The sequence below is a fragment of the Lepidochelys kempii genome, chromosome 9 (genome assembly GCF_965140285.1).
Source record: "Lepidochelys kempii isolate rLepKem1 chromosome 9, rLepKem1.hap1, whole genome shotgun sequence".
NCBI lineage: Eukaryota > Metazoa > Chordata > Testudines > Cheloniidae > Lepidochelys > Lepidochelys kempii.
Window position 1 is genome coordinate 44,678,877 of NC_136388.1, and position 19,716 is coordinate 44,698,592.

Here is a 19,716-nt window from a genome sequence, read left to right on the forward strand (position 1 = left end):
CCCACTTTCACATCACGCCCCAAGGTACCGTCCTACTGGCAGACATACACACCCCTGAACACATGCACTTCACACATCCCATGCATAGGGTTGCAAACCCTCCAGGATTCTCCTGGAGTCTCCAGGAATTAAAATTAATCTTTAATTAAAGATAATGTCAGGTGATGAAACCTCCAGGAATTCATCCAACCAAAGTTGGTAACCCTACCTATGCATGGAGCATGGCACATGCATGTACACAGACTCAAAGCTCCTGCACACCCTCTGACACACGCATGTGAACACACAAGCACCCCAATCCCTGCATACACACATCCCACATATGTACACACACACTTGGAATCCCTGTATACAACTGCACTTCCCCATGTATATGCCCTCCAAGCCCATGCACAAATGTGTGCTCCCACACGTGTATGCATGCACACATTCCAAGCTCCTGCACACCACATACGTGCACACACACACAAACACCCCAACCCTGCCATACACACGTACTTCACGTGCATTCATGTGTATGCACGGACTCCGCGCTCCTGGACACACATGCACGCTCCCACGCGTGGGCACACGAAAACTCCCAGTCCCTGCGCGCACACAAGTACTTCACATGCCCATTCCCACACGCTTGTGCACACAGACACACACTCCAAGCCCCGGCACGCGCGCGCGCACACACACACACACACACACACACACACTGCGCTCTCTGCCCTTCGCCCAAGCTGCAGGCGGGCCATGACCCCGGCCTCGGCACAGGAAACCCCGAGCTCCCCCCGACACCCACCCAGCAGCGGCAGGCGGCTCCATCAGCCCGTCCCAGCGCAGCCCCGGCCAGCGCCGCGGGCCCGACCACTGCTGGGGCGGGGGCGCGAGGGAGCAGCGGTCCCGCGGGGAGGAGCGGCGAGTCCAGCATTAGCCCCAGCGCGGAGGGGGACCACCGAGCTACGTAACCCGCCTCCCGCCGGCTCCAGCACAGGGCGCTCCAACCCCTCCCCCCGTCCCCCGAGCCCACATGGACTGTGCCAGAGTCCGGGTTTCCATGGAGACCCAGGTGTGTGTTTGTGAAACTGGCCTCTCCCTTGCTTGCCATTGGCCCCCCCGGCCCAGCAAGCCCCGCCCCCACCCAGTGCTGGCCCGTGCTGCGAGGGGTGCGGGGAATTTCTGAACAGACGTTCATTTATTACACTACTAGGGGGACGGACAGATTCAATGATGGCACAAAACTAGGCACTGAAGGAATATTCAGCAGCCGTTATTTTATTATTTTTAACTTCACGCCCACATTCAAAAGTTTTCTATTCCTCTGCTTATTCCCAAATGCCTCTCGCTCTGGCTTATCCGTGCCCTCTGTAGAAAACTGGAGCCCTCTTTTTAACCCCTGCTGCCCCATTCAACTTCCTGAGTTCTCAGAAACCGGGAAACCACGCACCCCATGCTCTACCTTCTGGGAGGGCATTAAGGGGCATTCCAGACATAGCCGTTGGTTCTCCAGGCCAAGATTTGGGAGCAGAGGGCATGACAAAAAATGAAAAGTGTAACACCTTCTCCTTCAGGTAACAAAGGGCAGGTGGAGAGAGAAAACCTCTATCTGCTGCTGCTTTTGCTCTCTCTGTTGAGTCTATAGGTAACAGTGCCGCCTCCCAGATTCTCTTGCAACTGCAGACTAGAAAGTAAAGCCTCAAATTCTTAGGTTGCTAGGAAACCATACATGATTCCTTAGTAGGGCAAGGAGAGGTCATAGTTACTCAGCATGCATGTGGTCTGTCCTTAGTGTGATGTCATTATTAGGTTAACACGGGCCATTTTTTAAAGAAAACTCACAGCATTAGATTTTCAACTAGTAATAAACAATCCTACTAATTAATTTAGGTTAAATCCTGTTTAAGTTACAAGAGTACTGCTACTGAAGGTGGGGAGATTGCTCACAAGAGTAAGGCCAGTAAAATTGGTCCTTCAGTCTTAATTGTGGACAAGAGCTTGTGGGGGGAAAAGATATTTTTTTTAAATGCAGGGTGTGGGGTGGGGAGCCAATTCAAATGTAAGAACAGTTCCAGGTTGGTGAACTCCTTTTTGAAAGAGTACTTGAGTTTATAACATTGTACATTAATAATCCCTTTTTTATTCTCTATAAAAGTTTACAATCCCAAAATGAATCTCTGACATTCCACTTGGAATTACTTTGTAAAGGCTATAATCTCCAGAGCCAAAGTTCATGATGGAAATCCATAAGAGTGAGTCTATCAGGAGGAGAGACCAGCAAACCAGTAATAATCTAAAACCATTAGATCTGCATTAAATATCAAGGTGAGAGGCACCCTGTAAATATCTGAGATAGACTTACTATATAAGATGCAGTTTCAATGTACAATTAGCAATTACTTCATTCAGAAATCAAATTGTTTTTATTACTGAGCAGAGCATTAAGTATAAGTCAAAATCATATTACTTCATTTGCTATTAGAAGAAAGGGAAAAATTTCCACTAAAAAGTTACTACTATATATATATATATATATATATATATATATATATATATATATACTATATTACTACTATGAGTAGTGAAACACATCCTTTTGTCCAAAACTTTGGAATTTAAGATGGGGATAGAAACAAAACTACTCAAGGTTTGGAAGAACAAATCATAACAATAAAAGCATCTTTCTCCAGCTCCAGGGAGGTCTGCAAAGAAAAGTAGTGAATCATCTGTCAAACATTCACGGCCATCAGAAGTTTCATTTAAAGTAGGGGTACCGATATCTAAGTTGGCTGAGACTCAGAAAAGAATAAAGAAATCAAATCAGCAGTAAAACAGAACCTTGCTAAAATACAACAGCTAATAGAGCCTAAGCCAAAAAAAAGTTCTCACGAAAAATTTATTCAAAGCTGAAATATAAAAATTAAATTTCAGTTTAGAAATATAAGCTGTTTAATACAGAGGAAGTCCAATGAAAAATTAAAAGATATTTTGATGGCCAAGCTTCTGATAAAGGAGTATGAAGTGGGAAATCAGGAACTTGTGTCGTATGTCTCAGTTAACCAGCTCTTTCCAAAAGCCAGTTGAGAGGATCCCTAATATACAACGGACAAGACTAGTCCATCAGTATACCTGTTTTGGGTATAGGATGAAAAAGGGGCGGTGAATCAATGGTTGCATGCTATGCAGCTGAAACCATGTGGAGCAAAGAACAGAAGTGAATCTACTGATGTAAAAAGAGGAAAGGAGACTATTTGTTTTGTTTCAGGTGTTGATCACCATGAGAGGCATAATATACACCGTGTTGGGGTCCATGGGATTCGGGATACAGCAGAGGAACAAGACAGTGATAGTACATGAGGGGAAACTGCCACTCTAGCCTTATGATTCCTAGGTAATCATGCAGGAAAGCCTACAGTGTTCTGGCACTGACTGGACTGCAGCCAAGGTGGAGGATCCTGCACAAACACGAGCAACTCGCAGGAGCAGGCACTTGGACTGAGAGACCTAAAAGAGGCTGTGTGTTTAAATGGGATGGTAGTGGCTAACCTAACCATTTATAGCATGCAGCTAACACATACTGGAAATATTACAGTCACTTTAGCAGATCATCGAACTATTGCCCATGAATCCACCTACCATGCCAGGAAAATGATTGAGACTTTGACCTTCTCTCTGAATGTGATTAAGGACTGGCAGAGTACCACTACCACTCCTGAACACACTAGAGTAACAATGCTTCCTACTCTGGAATTGAAGCAAGATGGTAAACCATGTCCAGAAACAGAAGCAGGACCTGGCAATGGACTAGTGATAAATCGTGAACATGAGATTATGTATAACAATGTACAGTACCAAATGATACCTGTAGCATTGAATTTAACCAATTTTATATTACCACAGCAGCTCTGTCATGCAAAATGTTATGCACTTCTAAATGCAATTGATAGCAAAAGGGGTGCAAAATTTCAGACAGTCAATAGATGGGATGGAATTGTGGGAAATCTGGTTGCCTGAGAAGGGAAAGAGTCAGGGAAGAGAGATAAAGGTATAAGAACAGTATTAGGAGTTGGGGCATCGAGAACTTCAGCATGGAATCATATGGATATCACAGTATTGTGGGAAGAAAAATCACAAAATGAGAACTCAATTACAAAATCTGGTAACAAAGTAAAACAAACAACAGAATGAGCAGGTAGGGGAGGATTTAAAGGATGTTCAGGATGCTAGGATAACAGGTTTAGGGAAATGGAAGCAGCAATCAATGAAATGGGAAAAATCATCAACCATCCTAATGTATCAATTAGCAACTTCCTAATACAGGACCTACAGGCAGGACTAAAGGAAATTCAGGTGGGAAAGTGCCTAGGTTCATAACAAATAAGATGCTAGAACAATGGGAAAAAATAAAAGAAGTAGATCGATGTTGGGTTGGTAGGCACTACTAAAGGATGTATTATGCTGAGAAAAGGGGAAGCTTGATGAAACATGGATCCTTCCTATGGTACTAGCAGTACCAATGCCCACAGGCCTCAGTCCATAGTACACAGGAACCTATCATGGCAGGTTACATCTTAAAGGTATATGCCACTCATCCTCAGATTCTGGTAAAGAAGGGAAGTCTGGAAAGCTCCAGATACCTCATGTTGTTCCAAGAGGCATACTGCCTCGTTATGTCATTGTAATGTACTCCAAAGTGCATTGCCAGCATGTGTGTTCCCCTAAGACGAAGAGACCTGAAATAGCACGGTACAGCTGAGGCAATAGGAATAAGGTCAAGCCAAGGTTTCAAGGGCTGGATAAGGCAAATATTGTGTAATCTCTTGGATTGGACACTTCCAGTATGGAACACAAACATATTATTATGACTGGCCAGTGTTCTGCTTAATTCCAAGAAAGGTTACTTGACTAAAGGAAAAGGTAATTTTTCCAGTTCCCCAGCATGAGGTCCACAATGTACCAGCTGATGCCCCTCTGATTGGCGCTGCCCTAGATTCTGTGCTACCAAGTCATACCACCATTACGTTTAAATGTGCAGGCCTTAATGAGCAGATGTCCAGAACATTTCTTGACCTTGAGACAGGGGAGTCGAAGTATTCAAAGTGATAAAGATACACTGGGAAATGCCACATGGTGGAAGTTAGTGTACAACATTGGGGACCATTCATGGTATCAATGGGCTTTGTTATTGTCCAAGCCATACTAGTAGTGGTGTTAAGTGTATTTATTTGGAAGGTTAGAAGGTTTGTCAGGCAGTTGGGAAAGAAGAGATGTATCTGAAATACAGACTTTGATGACAACCTAGAAAGGATTCCACAGCTTCTTCAAGGTGGGGAGTGTTGGGAGCGAAGGCAAACTTAGACCTGACAGAAGCATGCTGCAGATTTTAAGAGTCTGTTCTGATAACATTTAACAGCATAAGCATATGCAGAACTGTGTATGTGTAAGCAATTGAAGAATAATCATGTTTAGTGTTCTGCATGTGTCAGAAACTGCAGAGTAATCATGTTTGTGAGAACAAAAAAATGATAAAGTAACTAAAAAGCTAGAACAGACCAGTTTGAACTAACACTAAACTGGTATTGATGGGGTAGAAGAGTTAACATGGAAATCAGAGACGAATACATATGTATAAGAAAAGATAACAAAAATATATTTATAAGTTTTGTGTAACAAAAGGAAGCTGAATCTGTATTGTCTGGTGCTGGCAGTAACTGTGATGAGATCGTCCTGATGAGCTTCCCACTTCTGAGTAACTGATCTGAGTAAAATGAGTTTTGTCTTAATAAATATTTATTAGACCCATCAGCTGAGTAAATGAACCTCAATCCAACAATCTCCATGTTCCAAAAAGATTAAAATTTACTCAAGGTGGCTCTGTTTACTTAAAAAAGAGTGGAGTGAGAGCTGTGTTTGAATAGCAGCAGAGCTTCAAGAGTGAATTCAAACCAGTGTTCATACAGGAACCATCTATTTGTTGTTTTTAAAATATTTTTACAAAATAAGAGACCATGCCTCATCCTAGTACCCCGGGCCTAATAACTAATACAAAGATCAGAAACGACTGAGCCCAGAGAGCCAGAATAAGCAGGCTCTAACAACAGACTCATGTTAATTTTTGACAGTTTGGCCAACTCTCATGATATTTGGCGTTTTTCCTAACGCCCCAGTTCCTGGAGGCATGTGATTAGGTGAGAATTTCAGCATATGTGTAAATAGAAAAGTAAGTTTCTATCCTTCATGGTTGTTGAGAAAAGCTTGAAAATATTACCAAAGTGTACCCTAATTGTTCAAAAACTATGACACAAAAAAGCACCCACAATTTTTTTAAAATCTCATTTCCATCTCCCTCAAAATGACCCTGTCAATGTTGCATAAGTGACTGTGAAGGGGAGGGGCTGTCACTCAAGAATGAAGGGAATATCTGAATATATATGAAAGAGATAATCATTTTAGTCTTGTTCCTGTTTTTGGAGCTTTAGACAGATGTCATGTAGGAAAGTGCTTATGTTCGAAGAGATTAACGGATTCCACATATTGCCTCTGTAAACAATCATTTATTTCATTCGGCTAAAGGCTTCTGTTTGTCAACTCATACATTTAAATATATAGAAACTCTTTTTGGTGCTTCTATCCTGTAATATATTAATTCTTGCTTCTTTTATTTTTAACCAATATCTCTGCCTATCGGATTCCACAATATATTGCACCTTTCACTCCTCCCAAAGCAGTTTATTAACAATACACACTATGTTGATTCATTTAGTGTAAATGTTGATTCATTTAGCCCACACCTTGAATACTGAATACAGTTCTGGTTGCTCCATCTCAAAAAAGATGTATTAGAATTGGAAGAGGTACAGAGAAGGGCAACAAAAATAATTAGCGGTATGGAACAGCTTCCATATGAGGAACCATTAAAATAACTGGGACTGTTCATCTTAGAAAAGAGATGATTAAGGGGGGATGCGTTAGAGGGCTATAAAATAACTACTGGTGTGGAAAAAGTGAACAGGGAAATATAATTTACCCCTTCACATAACACAAGAACTAGGGCTCACCAATGAAACTAATATGTAGCAGGTTTAAAACAAATATAAGGAAGTACTACTTTACTGAATGCACAGTCAATTTGTGGAACTCATTGCCAGGGGATGTTGTAAAGTCCAAAAGTATAACTGAGTTCTAAAAAGAATTAGATAAGTTCATGGAGGATAGGTCCATCAATGGCTACTAGCCAAGATGGTCAGGGATGCAACCCCATCTTCTGGGTGGACCTAAAACTCTGATTGCTAGAAGCTGGGACTTGACGACAGGAGATGGATCACTCAATAATTGCCCCATTCTGTTCATTCCGTCTGAAGCACCTGGCACTGGCCACTGTTAGAAGACAGGATACTGGGCTAGAAGGACCACTGGTCTGACCCAATATGGTCATTCTTATGATGCCATTCACACATTCTCCTTCTACTGGCCTCAATCCTATCTATTATTATTGTCACTACTGTTATTTCCATTGCTGTTATGCCACCAACACTCCAGGAGCACACTGCTTCAGCTCCACCCATTCCCAGGACTCAACGAGGTTACAGTTCCAAAAAATATCCAATAGACATGCCTTTCCCATGGCATCTGGATATCCAGCCAATCCTTCCTCCACTCAGATTATTCTCTAGCACAATCCACATAATCACCTATCTCAGTTCAATGGAAAAATGGACATAAGAAACAAGTTCCAGACATCTAACACCTATATGCTGCACAAGACCACTACTAGGCATGGGCTGGAAGCAGAACACACAAAACAACATGAACTAAAGATGATATTGATCAATGCAAAATCTGCCATTAACAAACAAGAAACAATCCATGACCACATCAGTGACAAAGCACCCAATATAAGCTGCATCACTGAGACCTGGCTGAATGACACCATGAGCCCTGTGCTAGTCCTTGTCCCCCCGCCCCCAGGATACATGGACAATCACAGACCCAGACTGGACAAGAAGGCAAATGGCACTACATTCATCTTCTCTGCAAACAACAAATCTAAGAGAGGTGCCTAGTTAAGACAAGTTTATACAAATTAAATCTTTACACCAGTGTATGAAGTGCAAATCTTGCTCAGTACAAGCTGTGTATTTCAACCAGCTCATTGCGCCACTGTGATGGGATCCCCGGAGTGCAGCCTGGGACCATCGGACCACTGTGCCCCCTTAAGTCTCTCTGGCCTGGGCTGTCCCTCACAATGCCTTGCTAGTGACCAGCTGCAAACCCCTACAGGTGCTGTTACCACTCAGCACAACTGCATGTGGAGCTCCCGCACCCAGCTAGATTGCATGAATGCTCCCAGAGCCACTCATGAATCACACAGAGAGAAGCACCGGCCAAATCCCCCCAGCTCCCAGCACTGTACCTCAGGAAGATGCCATCTTGCACTGCTCAAGATGAGCAGTGCAAATTTATTAACTGGTTCACCACTTCATCAATGGAAAGTGGACATACACCAGCCTTTGCAGATTTGAGCAGATTTGCCTGAGCAGATTTGCCACATACTTCAGGCAAACTCACTGGTCAAGATAAACAGTTAAACAAATTTATTGACTACAAAAGATAGATTTTAAGTGATATTAAGTGATAGGCAAAAAGTCAGAGTTAGTTAGTTACCAAAAGAAAAGAAAATATATGCATACAGTCTAAATTCTCAACCCTATTAGACTGGGCAACATCTAGATTAAGCAGCTCTTCTGACCCCACTGGATATTGCAGTTCTTAATATACAGGTTTGTCCCTTAAACCAGGCCGGTCTCCTGTGTTGGAGTCTTGTCTTCTTCTGAGTGTCTTTGTTTCTTGCAGCATAGGTGGGAGAAGGAGAAAGGCCAAGTATGGGGTCCCTGTGTTCTGTTTTATACCCTCAGTCCCATATGCTTGGGGAACAGAAGTCCAGGCATGTCTGGGGGGCATTGCTGCGTCTCCAGGCAAGGTTGAGCAATCCCAGGTACATGGGCTATGTGGAGTCCCTGGTTGGGCCCCAGTGGAAGGGGGCTGATCACCTGCAGGGAATCCAGGAGGCCCAGGAGGTGCAGGAGGCCCTCCAGGAACAGTTGGGCCAGCTGGTAAAGGAACCTTGGTAAACCTCCTCAGAAATGGGTTTCAGAGGAGTGGTGGAGAGGCTGAGAGCCAGGGCCAGGAGGCCTGTGGCCGAGGGACAGACATGTTATGCCTGTTTGAGGCGTGGGCATATCAAGAGGGATTGTTCCTACTGGGGTGGGGGGCCAGGCGCCTCACCCAGGAGACAGAGAGAGGCAAGTTCTGGGGACAGTCCTCTGGGTGAGAAAACCCAGGTGGCTGCCGGCCTGTGGGCAGAAGGACCACATGCAGTGGACCCAGGCCCAAGTCAGAGGCTCCAGGTCCACCCTGGTGGAAGGGTGAGACCTGAGAGGGACCGAAGGGGAGCGAATGCAGCAAAGAGATGGGGAGCCTGCTGGGGCTGCCATATCCCAGGACACGTTAGGAGGCACTACCCCCTCAAAGGAGTTGAGGGTTGGACGATGGAGGTGCCTGGAGGGGGCCGCACTGGATTTGGAGAAGGCGACAGAGGCGGAGATGGCGGGGACCCAACAGGGAGTCGGGACCCAGACCATCGCAGAGCCGGTCGCCAATGGGGAAACTCAGACTGAGTGGGCCCAGCAAGAGGCTGGGGGCCAGGTGGTCCAGGAACAAGCCACCAAGTGGACCCAGACCCTGCAAGCAGGGGGTCCGGGAGACGCCGACCTACGGACGCGGCTGGAGGCCGCGGAGCTGGCCCGTCAGAAGGCAGAGGCCCAGTTCTGGGAGGTGACCTGAAGCTGGGAGGCCACCGAGAGGAGGTGTGTGAGCCTGGAGGGGTGACCCTAGAGTGCCAACTTTAGGGAGCCTGGGCCAAGAGGCCCCTCTTCCCCCAGGGGTGGGGGTTTTGAGGGGATGTGTGTGTAGCAGGGTGGTCACCGGCTCCGGCCTTAAAATAGCCCAGGAGAGGGCTGTGGCTGGGAGCAAGCAGTTCCCAGGCTGATTTGGGGAAGCAGGCTCAGATGTGGCCACGCCCCAATCAGGGCTCAGCTGGCCCTTATAAGAAGGCAGTGGGCCAGGAGCAGATAGTCTCCTCTAGTCATGGAGGGAGATAGGCCTGGCTGCTGGGGGAGTGTACCATAGTATCTGAGGTGAAGCAGTACTGGGGAAGGCCAGAGGAGCTGGGAGGCTCCAGACTGGAAAAGCCTCAGGCTGCAGGCCTGGCAGATGGCCTAAGACAGGGTACTGGGGTTGCAGGGGCAGCTCATGGGTAGGCAGAGACAGCAGGTCCAAACCCCCCTTGCCTGTGATGATTGGCTTATACACTGTAGCCTGCCCCAGTGTGTGGGGGCTCAATGGTAACTGGCAGTAGCCAAAGTCTGAGGTGAGGTGAGGATAGTGGGTGGGGGTTTCCCTGGGAGGGGGAGACCCAGATCTGTGGGGGTACTACCAATGGGCACCAGGGTCTGGGAGGGACATGGGGGGCCAGTGGCAGTGAGACACTGGCCTGCAGAAGGTGCTCTGGAGGCTGGAAGAGCTAATTCTCTGAGAGACCAGTAGCAGACACTGCAGGGGTGAGTCTCACGCTGTGACATAATAATCAATATCTTTATATCATTTCTTTGCTCACTTTTTATCCACAAAGTGCAGAATTATTGAAAACTTTCATCCCCCAAACATTCTGCAAGCTTCAGAAAGCTGTGCTCAGCAAAAGGCTATTTGCATTTGCTGTTTTCTATTAACATTAGCAATTTAGAAAATACTCCAAGCTCCTAAAAACAATCCACTGCTCCAGACTTGGTGCAATATATTCTATTTGCTTTGAGTTTATTTTATTCCTACCTGGTCAATATTTCAGGGGTTACAGTAGCATTACTTTCTGAATAAACAGGAGTCCTGGGGCAGATTAATTTATTTTTGTGTTAAGAAACTACAAAATTGTTGAAGGAATTGGTGCTATTCAAATTTCTAAACTGTTCTAAGATTGCTCTGTGGGCTCTGCTCTGTGATTTAATTTCTCAAATGTTTCTACCCCACTAAAGAGGGCACTAGGACCTGAAGGAATCCTTTAGTTCTGGTACAGTAAGTGTAGAATAAATATAGCACAGCACAGATGGCTAAGGCACAGGACAGCAGAAACAAGCCAAAGTGCTGCTAGAAACAAACTGCACTTTCAATTAATCAGGGTTTAAGTATCATTTTGTGTTCTGCCACAGTCCTTAATGATTCTCATGGAAAGCAGCCTATGAAAGCGTCACAGGGCAGTGGTGACACTCCACCCTTTGTTGCCAATGTTACAGCTCTGTAAGATCACTGATTCTTTGCTAATCAGTAATTCTAGATCAGCTTGCAACAAAGAACTCCTCACTGAAGAGGGAGTTACATTCTGTATTAATGTCTCCAGGCAGCAGCCATTCCCAGGCCTTCACCAAGTTCGAAGCCTGCGGGTTCCTGTTTTTGATGACCCTTTGGAGGACTTGTATAACTATTTTGAACAGTGCAGCAATGCCATAGAGGACACAGTACGAAGTGGTGGAAAATGCTTAGTTTACTGTAAAAATGGCCGCAGCAGATCTGCAGCAATCTGCACTGCCTATCTGATGAGACACCAAAATCTCACGCTCAAGGATGCCTTTGAGGTACTGTACTTATGCTTGAAAGTTATACCTCTTATGTTTGATAAGAAATTCATTTCAAATTATGTTATGAATAATGACCCAATTCCTAAGACCACAAGAAATAAACAACATAGGAGACAGCATTCCTATCTGAAAAAAATAAGCACCTGGAGATAAAACTCTTTAAATTGCTTTACTGAACTTGGACACAAAGGAGTGCCATTATTGATAATACTGACAAAATCTGATGTAGTTTTATAGTTGCATTTTAGTGTCCTTAGCCCATTTTATTATATATAAAAGCAGGGCAAATCATGCTTTTTTCTTTTCCAATCTTATTCACAAATTGTATGAACATTTTCAAATGTATTCACTTGAAATCCTGTGAATATTATTGGACTGTAGTTTGTAAGCAGTTTAAGAATATTCAGCATTCCAAATTTGAGCTGTTATGATTGGACACAATCCCATGCTAACTGTTTGGTCCCTGACTGGACAAGGGAAGCTCTTAAAATTAGGCTTCTGGAACAAATACAATTACCAAGTCAAATCTTTTTTAAGAAAACACAGTAGAATAGTCAAAGAAAGCTGGCTGTTCCTGTGAACAGTCCTGATTGCATTTGCAAATCCATGGCAAACTAACATAAAATGAGGTGTAGACAGAGAAAGCCACTCAGTGGAAAAAATCAAGCAAATCTGTGCAGATATCACTTGGCAGTGTTAATCCTGATCTCCTTCATAGCAGTGTTATCTATGTAATAGCCAAACACTGCACAGAGACAATATTTATTGTTCCTGATAAACAGTCCCTTACATACTAATAATGCCTCAACTTTGATTTGGAATGCCCTCCAAGTGGGGCTCAGTCTATATGTGCTTTCATCCTTGGCCTTTATTAGACCTACCAGAAAAGTTACTAATTAAGATGATTGTCATGTTGATGCCACTTCACTAGGAACTGGACTAACCCTCACTTCCCTAGATACAACAGATCAGATTACTCAAAAAATTATAACATATATTCTTTGGCATATGTGAAATGTGCTTGTTTTGTATATTTTTGTAATTATTCCCACATAAATATCAAAATCAACTTTCTCAGAGGTCTTGGGGAGGGGAGAAATATCTTGCCTGATTTCCTGCACAATTTCTACTAGACATGCAATGTTTGTCACTTCTTCTAGACTGTGAAGACTGCCAGACCAGGAGTAGAGCCCAACACAGGATTCTGGTCTCAGCTGCAGAGATATGAAGAACATTTACAGATGCAGCATCAGTTGGGTCATTCTTCTGAAAAAATGATTTCTTCCAAATATAATTCTGATTAAATTTTTTTTTCAAAGTTAAACACAATTGCTTCTGAAAGGCCTAGCAGGGCTGCAAAACCAACTAGAAGAACATAATACATCCAGCCTTCTCTATTTATTTTTGAGGTTTGCATGACATTCAGATTCTGCAGATTTAAAAAAAAAATTCTAACCTTTATGGGTGTAAAGATAATCTTCCAAATATGAACAGTATAACCAAAGCAGTATTATTTTCCCCAATCCTGTAAAAACCTACAACAATGACATGAGGTGTGAATTTCCTGATTCTCCATTCAGCTCAGTGGGGTGCTAACTTTAAAGCCTAATGAAGACTAAGTATTTAACTATTGATCATTTTAGCAGATGAAAAGGGGTAGGAGAGAAGCCCACAGGTGGTGGAAATTGCTGCAGGGAAAAAGGTACCGAGTGAAGCAAGGAAGAGAAATGAAGAGGGACAAACGGAACAGATAGGGAAGGGAAAAAAGTGGCCCTGTCCTAATGGTGAGCATGTTTTCCCTTTTGAGTGATTCTAAATAGGACAATAGGATGCTGAACAAATAACCTTTCATTACTACATACAGGCTATATTCTACCCTTGATCTTGGTACAAAGCTCCCAATGACAGCAGTGGGAGAACTACTGTGCCTAGAACAGTATATAGTTCAAATCTGTACCCCATCCATTGGGCAATAATTAAGAGTGCAATCTGGCCTCTCCACAAAATAAATTTGACAGCCCTCACCTACTTGTTCATGAGTAGGTCTAGAACTAGAATAGAGGGGCATTGTAGACCACAGGCTGAATACTGGCAGAGTTCTGTGTGGGATCTTACACAGCTACTGCTCATTCTATGCCTGAATTAGCTGAGCTTTTCCTTGTTTTCAGCAGTACTGAAATATCCATCACAATATTAAAACAATTAAAAGACACACAGGGGAAGAAACTGGCATTATAATGTAATCTCCATCCATTCTATTACCATTTACTAAACCAAATGAGATTTAACAGTCCCCAAACTGACTTTCTGAATAGATCACCAGGGTATAAAAACATTCTATATCACACATACAAAACAGTGTTTCTGTTAAGAGCCCTTATATGATTTCATAGGAAATATGTTATCTAGGTACATTGGAGACAGATAAAATTTACAACTTGTGCTACATTTTAAATTTAATCATGGGGCTCAGAATCAACAAAAGTAGAGGATTATTTTATTGAACTGTTTTAATACATTTGAAAATTTAAAAAACAATTATGAAAGCTGTAAAACTGTCAATGTGAAATTTAATTTGGCATTGCTCAGCAAACCAATGTAATTTTTACAAAGGTTAGCTAATCTTTAATGACTAAATGCTTATACAATACAAAGGGTATTCCCAGCAGCAGAGTAACTTGAGATGAAAGTGCTAATGACTGAAAGTTACAACCATAAAATTACTGCAGAACAGATTCACTGTGGAACAGTTTGAATTAGACAATTCTAATTCAGTGGGTTTTTCTTTTAAATCCACAACAATAAGTAAAAATGTAATCAATGATTTGGGAATAAGGCATCCGATAGATAATGCATCCCTTTATCAGCTGGTTTCTCCATTCCTGACTGTTTGCAGTATCCCTTGTATATTATATTTGTATATTTGCCATCCACTGGACAAGGATTTTAGTGTGTTGTGTTCTGCAATTTTTTTTAAAAAGTTCCACTACAAATCCCACATCCTAGACCAGTGGTTCTCAAAGTTATTTGATTGCGCCCCCCCTGCTTTGTGTCTATAATAGTTTGTGACACTCCTGCCCCCTCTCATGCCACGGAAGTACTTATACCAATGTATGTGGCAGCAGTGCTTCACTTGAATCAAATTTTGGCTTCTTTGTTTTTCACTTGAGTTGGGGGGTTTTCTGTTGCACAAATGAGCCAGTGATCCATTGCAATAAGAGCAAAAGCAAAACTGATTGTGGTCCATGCTTACAATTAAATATCAGAGGGGTAGCCGTGTTAGTCTGTATCCACAAAAACAACTAAGAGTCTGGTGGCACCTTAAAGACTAACAGATTTATTTGGGCATAAGCTTTTGTGAGTAAAAAACCCAAAAGCTTATGCCCAAATAAATCTGTTAGTCTTTAAGGTGCCACCGGACTCCTCATTGTTTTTACAATTAAATGTGCACATCACATCATAGCAAACAGATTAATATAGAGATGGCCATGACTTTTTATAATCCAATGCAAACTTAACAGAAATCCATGAAAATGCACAGAGTCATCTACAGTTAAATGCACAGTGCCTGATATGTCTGGAGGAATCAGCTTTGCTAGTTATTCATCGCTATAGGTAAAATGTGCACAGTAAGTGTGTTTTGTGTTTTGTGTTTTGTGTTTTGTGTTTTGTGTTTTGTGTTTTGTGTTTTGTGTTTTGTGTTTTGTGTTTTGTGTTTTGTGTTTTGTGTTTTGTGTTTGTGTTTGTTCCCTAAAGCCTCTCACCCCACCCCAAATACATTCCACACACCCTAGGTGGGTGCCAGTTTGAGAACCTCTGTACTAGACATAATGTGAGTATCAATAAAACATGTCTTTAAGTGCAAATATAATAAAATTAACATTTCATTAATACTATCCATAACAACTTTAATTCAGAACTGCAAATCACACAAGGGTTAATTCTTATTTACTCTTAAAAGCTAAAACATTTTTAAAAAAATACAAAGCGAAGTATTAATAAAATTACAGTACATTTTACAACACTGTAGTTTTATTAGGCTGTGATTAGTTGCAGCATGTCAGTTTCCCTGTTTGAGCCAGTCAAAAATAGATTAACAATTACTCTTGGTTTGTTGTCAAGGTACACCATACATTATGGCTTCGTTTTGCTTGGTTTGTCAGTGAACAGGAAATCTCCATGTGGCAATATCTTTCCAGAAACTTAACTGTTTCGATTTTCAAAATATTCCCAGATGGAAGTATTAAAACATAGAACAACCTCAATACTGAGATAAAGACTGCAACCTGAACTAGAACACTCAAAATTAATTTATCTTTTTATTTGGATTGACAAGATGTTAACGTACAAACAATTAAAAAAATAAAAAGTTTACACATAATCTTTGGATGTCATGACTGTATCAGAATTTTTGGTGTAAATGCATGGCTGATGAGCTGCCTGGCCAGCTGAGTAGTCATACTTGCGGTCACTGTAATTAAGAAAAATGAACTGTAAGTAATTAAGTACTATACATCCACATGCTCTTTGACAAAATCAGTTTAACTGATCTAAGCAGGAGTCTTTATTTACGCTAGTTGCAATTTTTAACACAAATCAATAAGATAAAAAATGTAATTGGAAATTATCTTGGGTCCATGCTGTTGGGATCTCATGCATAGTGCAGAGCTTTAAATTCTGTACTAGGTTTCACTGAAGGACTTACTAAAATCAAATTTGAAAATTAGAGAGTCAGTGCATTGTGGGTCAGATCCAAAGCCCTATTAAGTCAACTGAAATTTGTCCATCAACTTCAGTGGCTTTGGACCAGGCTCAATATGCAATAGTATATCCTGCTCAACGTAATACTGTCCCTCATTGGCTGTTCTCACACAGCTTTTTCTAATGTTTAAGTAAAGCATCATCTAACATGCTTCTTCCTTCTGTGCATCACCTTTTTTTAAAGGTTTACATAAATGTGGTTTATATGTACTTGGACCTAGTATTGCTTGGACATCTCAAGGATGCACAGACCTGCTATTTCTGACAGCTGCAACCATTTCCCAGACAACTGCTGCATGTCTGACTTATTTCAAATAAAGATTATATTTTTCCAATGAAAAAGGATAAGTAGTCAGGCCAGAAACTTGATTTATCTGACATATTGCTAAACAAACCTTTCTACGAGAAACACGAAAAATCTCAGAATTTCTTAAGCTGTATCGGTTGCTTTGGGGGAAAAGGATTTTATTTTCTGCAAGATAAATGGAATTAGATCCTTTTAATGGTAGTGAAAATATGATTAGAAAATTATGGCACTACTGCCACAATACAAAAAAAAGTTAAAGATCTGTATTGCAGTTTTACCAATACAACAGAAGCTCTGCTCTTTGCACAATTCAGGATCACCTCTAGGCACCAGCAAAGCAAGCACGTGCTTGGGGTGGCACAATTCCAGGGGCAGCATTCCAGCCATTTTTTTGTTTGTTTTTTTTTTGCTTGGGCAGTTGCGCTCTCAGAGCTTGGGGCGGCAAAAAACCTAGAGCCGGCCCTGGCACAATTCCATTGTATGATCATTAGAAGCACCAACACTGCCCATAATTATAAAAAATATAAAACTGATTATTTTAAATTTTTACAAGCCAGTGTTAGAGGTCAGAAGGATAGGCGTAAAGAGTATATACATGTTTACATCACAAGTTTATGGCAAGAGTCAGTGTTGAATCGACAGTCCTAGCCTCTAGTTTTTGCATGTACACAATACAGAAGTGGATAATTGGGGGACAAACCCACTTTCTATGCATAAATTGGCACTGATTGAAGTATATCATTTATTTTGACCTTTAATATGAAGAGCTACCTGTGCATTCCTCTTTTTCCCCTTTTGCATGAACAAGTCAAGAAGATCCCACCAAGCATAGACAAAATCGATCCAGCCCAGCCTAAGTACAGTGCATCTCCTAGTTCATACCTGGAATATGAAGGATTTTATGGAAGCATCATACAACAGGATCACACATAGAAGGTTTAAAGCTTTCTCCATTATATTATTATATAGTTTGTATGAAGCAGTAATACATTTTACACTGTACTAGCTGTAAGATGTGCTAATTGTATAAAAAGCTAGCATCATTCTTGGTAAAGAATGTAGAGAATTATAAACCAGGCAGTTTAGTTTCAGTACCCAATTAAATGTTACATAATAGATGATGTGGCCAATAATGTAAGCATTTGTATCTCTGCTTAAGTGCTTTGCTGAATCAGGGATTTAAAGAACAAAAAATTAATAAGCAATATGGAGATAAAGGGGGATAGGTAATTGCTTAGAAATACTGAAGAGTTGGTCATAAAGGACAGATATTTACAGTGTCTGAGAACAGAACACATGGAGCAACAGCTTGAAGATAAAAGGGGGAAAAGGTTTACTGCACTTATCCACTTACATCTGGAGATTTCAGTATTATCTCTTCAGAGTAATAATTTTCTCCTACACAGAATTACCAATACAGATCCCCACTGTAGAAGACTAGTAAACAGCTAAGCAAGTAGTGTCTGGTCTAGCACTCCTACCAAGAAAATGTTTAGTTAAAAGTGTGAACTGATCTGAAAGTAGCAACCTTAAAAATCTCAAAGACAGCAATGTTATAGATGCATATTGTAGATATGGTTCTCTTGTTGTAATGCAGAAAACTTAGTTTCCTTCTAGCAAAGGAACTTCTGCCTATTCATACCAGGTCTGAATACAAATTCTCATCCAGTCTAGTCTTTGCTTTTCCAAGATTGCTTTACCCTTAGACTTCTCCTTATATTCTAATAACAGCTGGTGGATTTCCTGAAGGGCTTAACTCTATGTAGTCAACTGGAGTTCTCTTCACATCCAGCTTTTTCATATCTAACCTGGTATTACCAGCAAGTGGTAACAGTAAGGAGGACTAACCCTGAACATCAGTAATAAATAGTCAAGAATGACTGACTGGTTTAGTCAATCTTCCACAATGCCAGATACAAACCCATCACCCTTTTCTTCCTAATGGAGAGCTTAATGTTGTTATTTGTATGATAGCAGTACCTAGAAATCCCAGTCATGGATCAGGGCCCCACTGTGCCAGATGTTGTATAAACACAGAAAAAAAGACAGTCCCTGCCCTAAAGAGCTTGCAATTAGAATATAAAACAACAGATGGATATAGACAAATAGATGAGTACAAGGAAACAATGAGACAATATTGGTCAGCACGACATGCTGTGGTCTTGGCACACCTGCAGCCTAACCGCTGTCATGTTTTGTAGGCATCAAGGCAAAGGAGAGGTTGAAGGAGGAAGTTGAAGGAGGATAATGAAGTACAGTGGAACCTCAGAGTTACGGACACCTCAGGAATGGAGGCTGTCCATAACTCTGAAATGTTTGTAATACTGAACAAAGCGCAGTTCAGACTCCAGATCCAGCAGCTGACACTCCAGGCCCAGTTTCAGCAGCAGCTGAGCTCCATACTCAGCACCAGCATGAGTTTGCAAGCTTTCCCACTCAGGGCAGGGTGTGTGTGTGTGTGTGTGTAAAAACAGCTGTCCCCCTCCCCGGGGAGTGGGGAAGGAGTGAAAGCGGTGCAGATCCCAGTGCTGCTCCTGCTCTACTGGCTGGCTCCAGATGCCTTGGGCTGGCAGCCCCAGCGCCTTGCTGTTAGTGGCTGCCCCGTGCACGGGGGTGCGGACAGGCATCCCAGATGTGCCTATCTCTAAGATGCAATACAGGCACAGTACAATATTTGCTTTTTTTTAAAAAAATTTTTGTCTCTGCTACTGCCTGATTGGTTTCACTTGGTGTCCCGTTGACTGGTCAGTCCGTAACTCTGGTGTTTGTATCTTTGAGGTTCTACTGTAGCTTTGTGGCTGTTTACAAGGAGCTTCTCCCAAGGGTAAGGGACAGCATGGGAGAAAGCACGAAAGTGCTTGTTTGAAAATTTAACAAGTGAGCTATGGCTGCAGATTGGAATCAGGAGCTGACCCTTCAATAATGAATGAGAGGTGATAGACAGGTTGGGGATAGGCATGGAAAGTGATGAGTCAGAAC

The 19,716-nt window shown here is 42.1% G+C and overlaps 3 protein-coding genes across 8 annotated transcripts in view; 1 reads left to right on the forward strand and 2 right to left on the reverse strand.

Annotated features, from left to right (window-relative positions):
• The window catches only part of ANKMY1 (ankyrin repeat and MYND domain containing 1), a 58,270-nt gene extending 57,389 nt beyond the window's left edge, over nt 1-881 (reverse strand). For all 5 annotated transcript variants that reach the window (XM_073360054.2, XM_073360051.2, XM_073360050.2 and 2 more), the window contains exon 1: nt 788-881. In XM_073360054.2, coding sequence (XP_073216155.2) covers nt 788-810 — 23 coding nt within the window. In that variant the 5' untranslated portion in view covers nt 811-881. The remainder of the gene's footprint in view (nt 1-787) is intronic.
• Nucleotides 882-11,318: 10,437 nt separating this feature from the next.
• Nucleotides 11,319-15,367, forward strand: DUSP28 (dual specificity phosphatase 28). Its single transcript, XM_073360058.2, has 2 exons — nt 11,319-11,666; nt 12,830-15,367. Exons 1-2 carry the CDS (start codon nt 11,319-11,321, stop codon nt 12,971-12,973), a joined length of 492 nt encoding a protein of 163 aa, XP_073216159.1. The 3' UTR covers nt 12,974-15,367.
• A 602-nt stretch (nt 15,368-15,969) lies between these two features.
• LOC140917376 (claudin-19) overlaps nt 15,970-19,716 on the reverse strand; it is a 35,887-nt gene continuing 32,140 nt past the window's right edge. Inside the window, exons 4-5 of one of the 2 annotated variants that reach the window (XM_073360056.2) lie at nt 17,509-17,619; nt 15,970-16,140 (exon numbers count right to left, since the gene is read on the reverse strand). In XM_073360056.2, the coding sequence (XP_073216157.2) occupies nt 16,041-16,140; nt 17,509-17,619 (211 nt within the window). In that variant the 3' untranslated portion in view covers nt 15,970-16,040. Of the gene's footprint in view, nt 16,141-17,508; nt 17,620-19,716 lie in introns of those variants that run through there. The other variant, XR_012160816.1, reaches the window with a different exon arrangement.

Bases quoted from the DNA above. Each gene is read 5' to 3' on its own strand.
- DUSP28 (XM_073360058.2), top strand. From the start codon at position 11,319: ATGTTACAGCTCTGTAAGATCACTGATTCTTTGCTAATCAGTAATTCT. The intron at 11,667-12,829 runs GTACTGTACTTA...CACTTCTTCTAG, and splicing joins CGCTCAAGGATGCCTTTGAG to ACTGTGAAGACTGCCAGACC.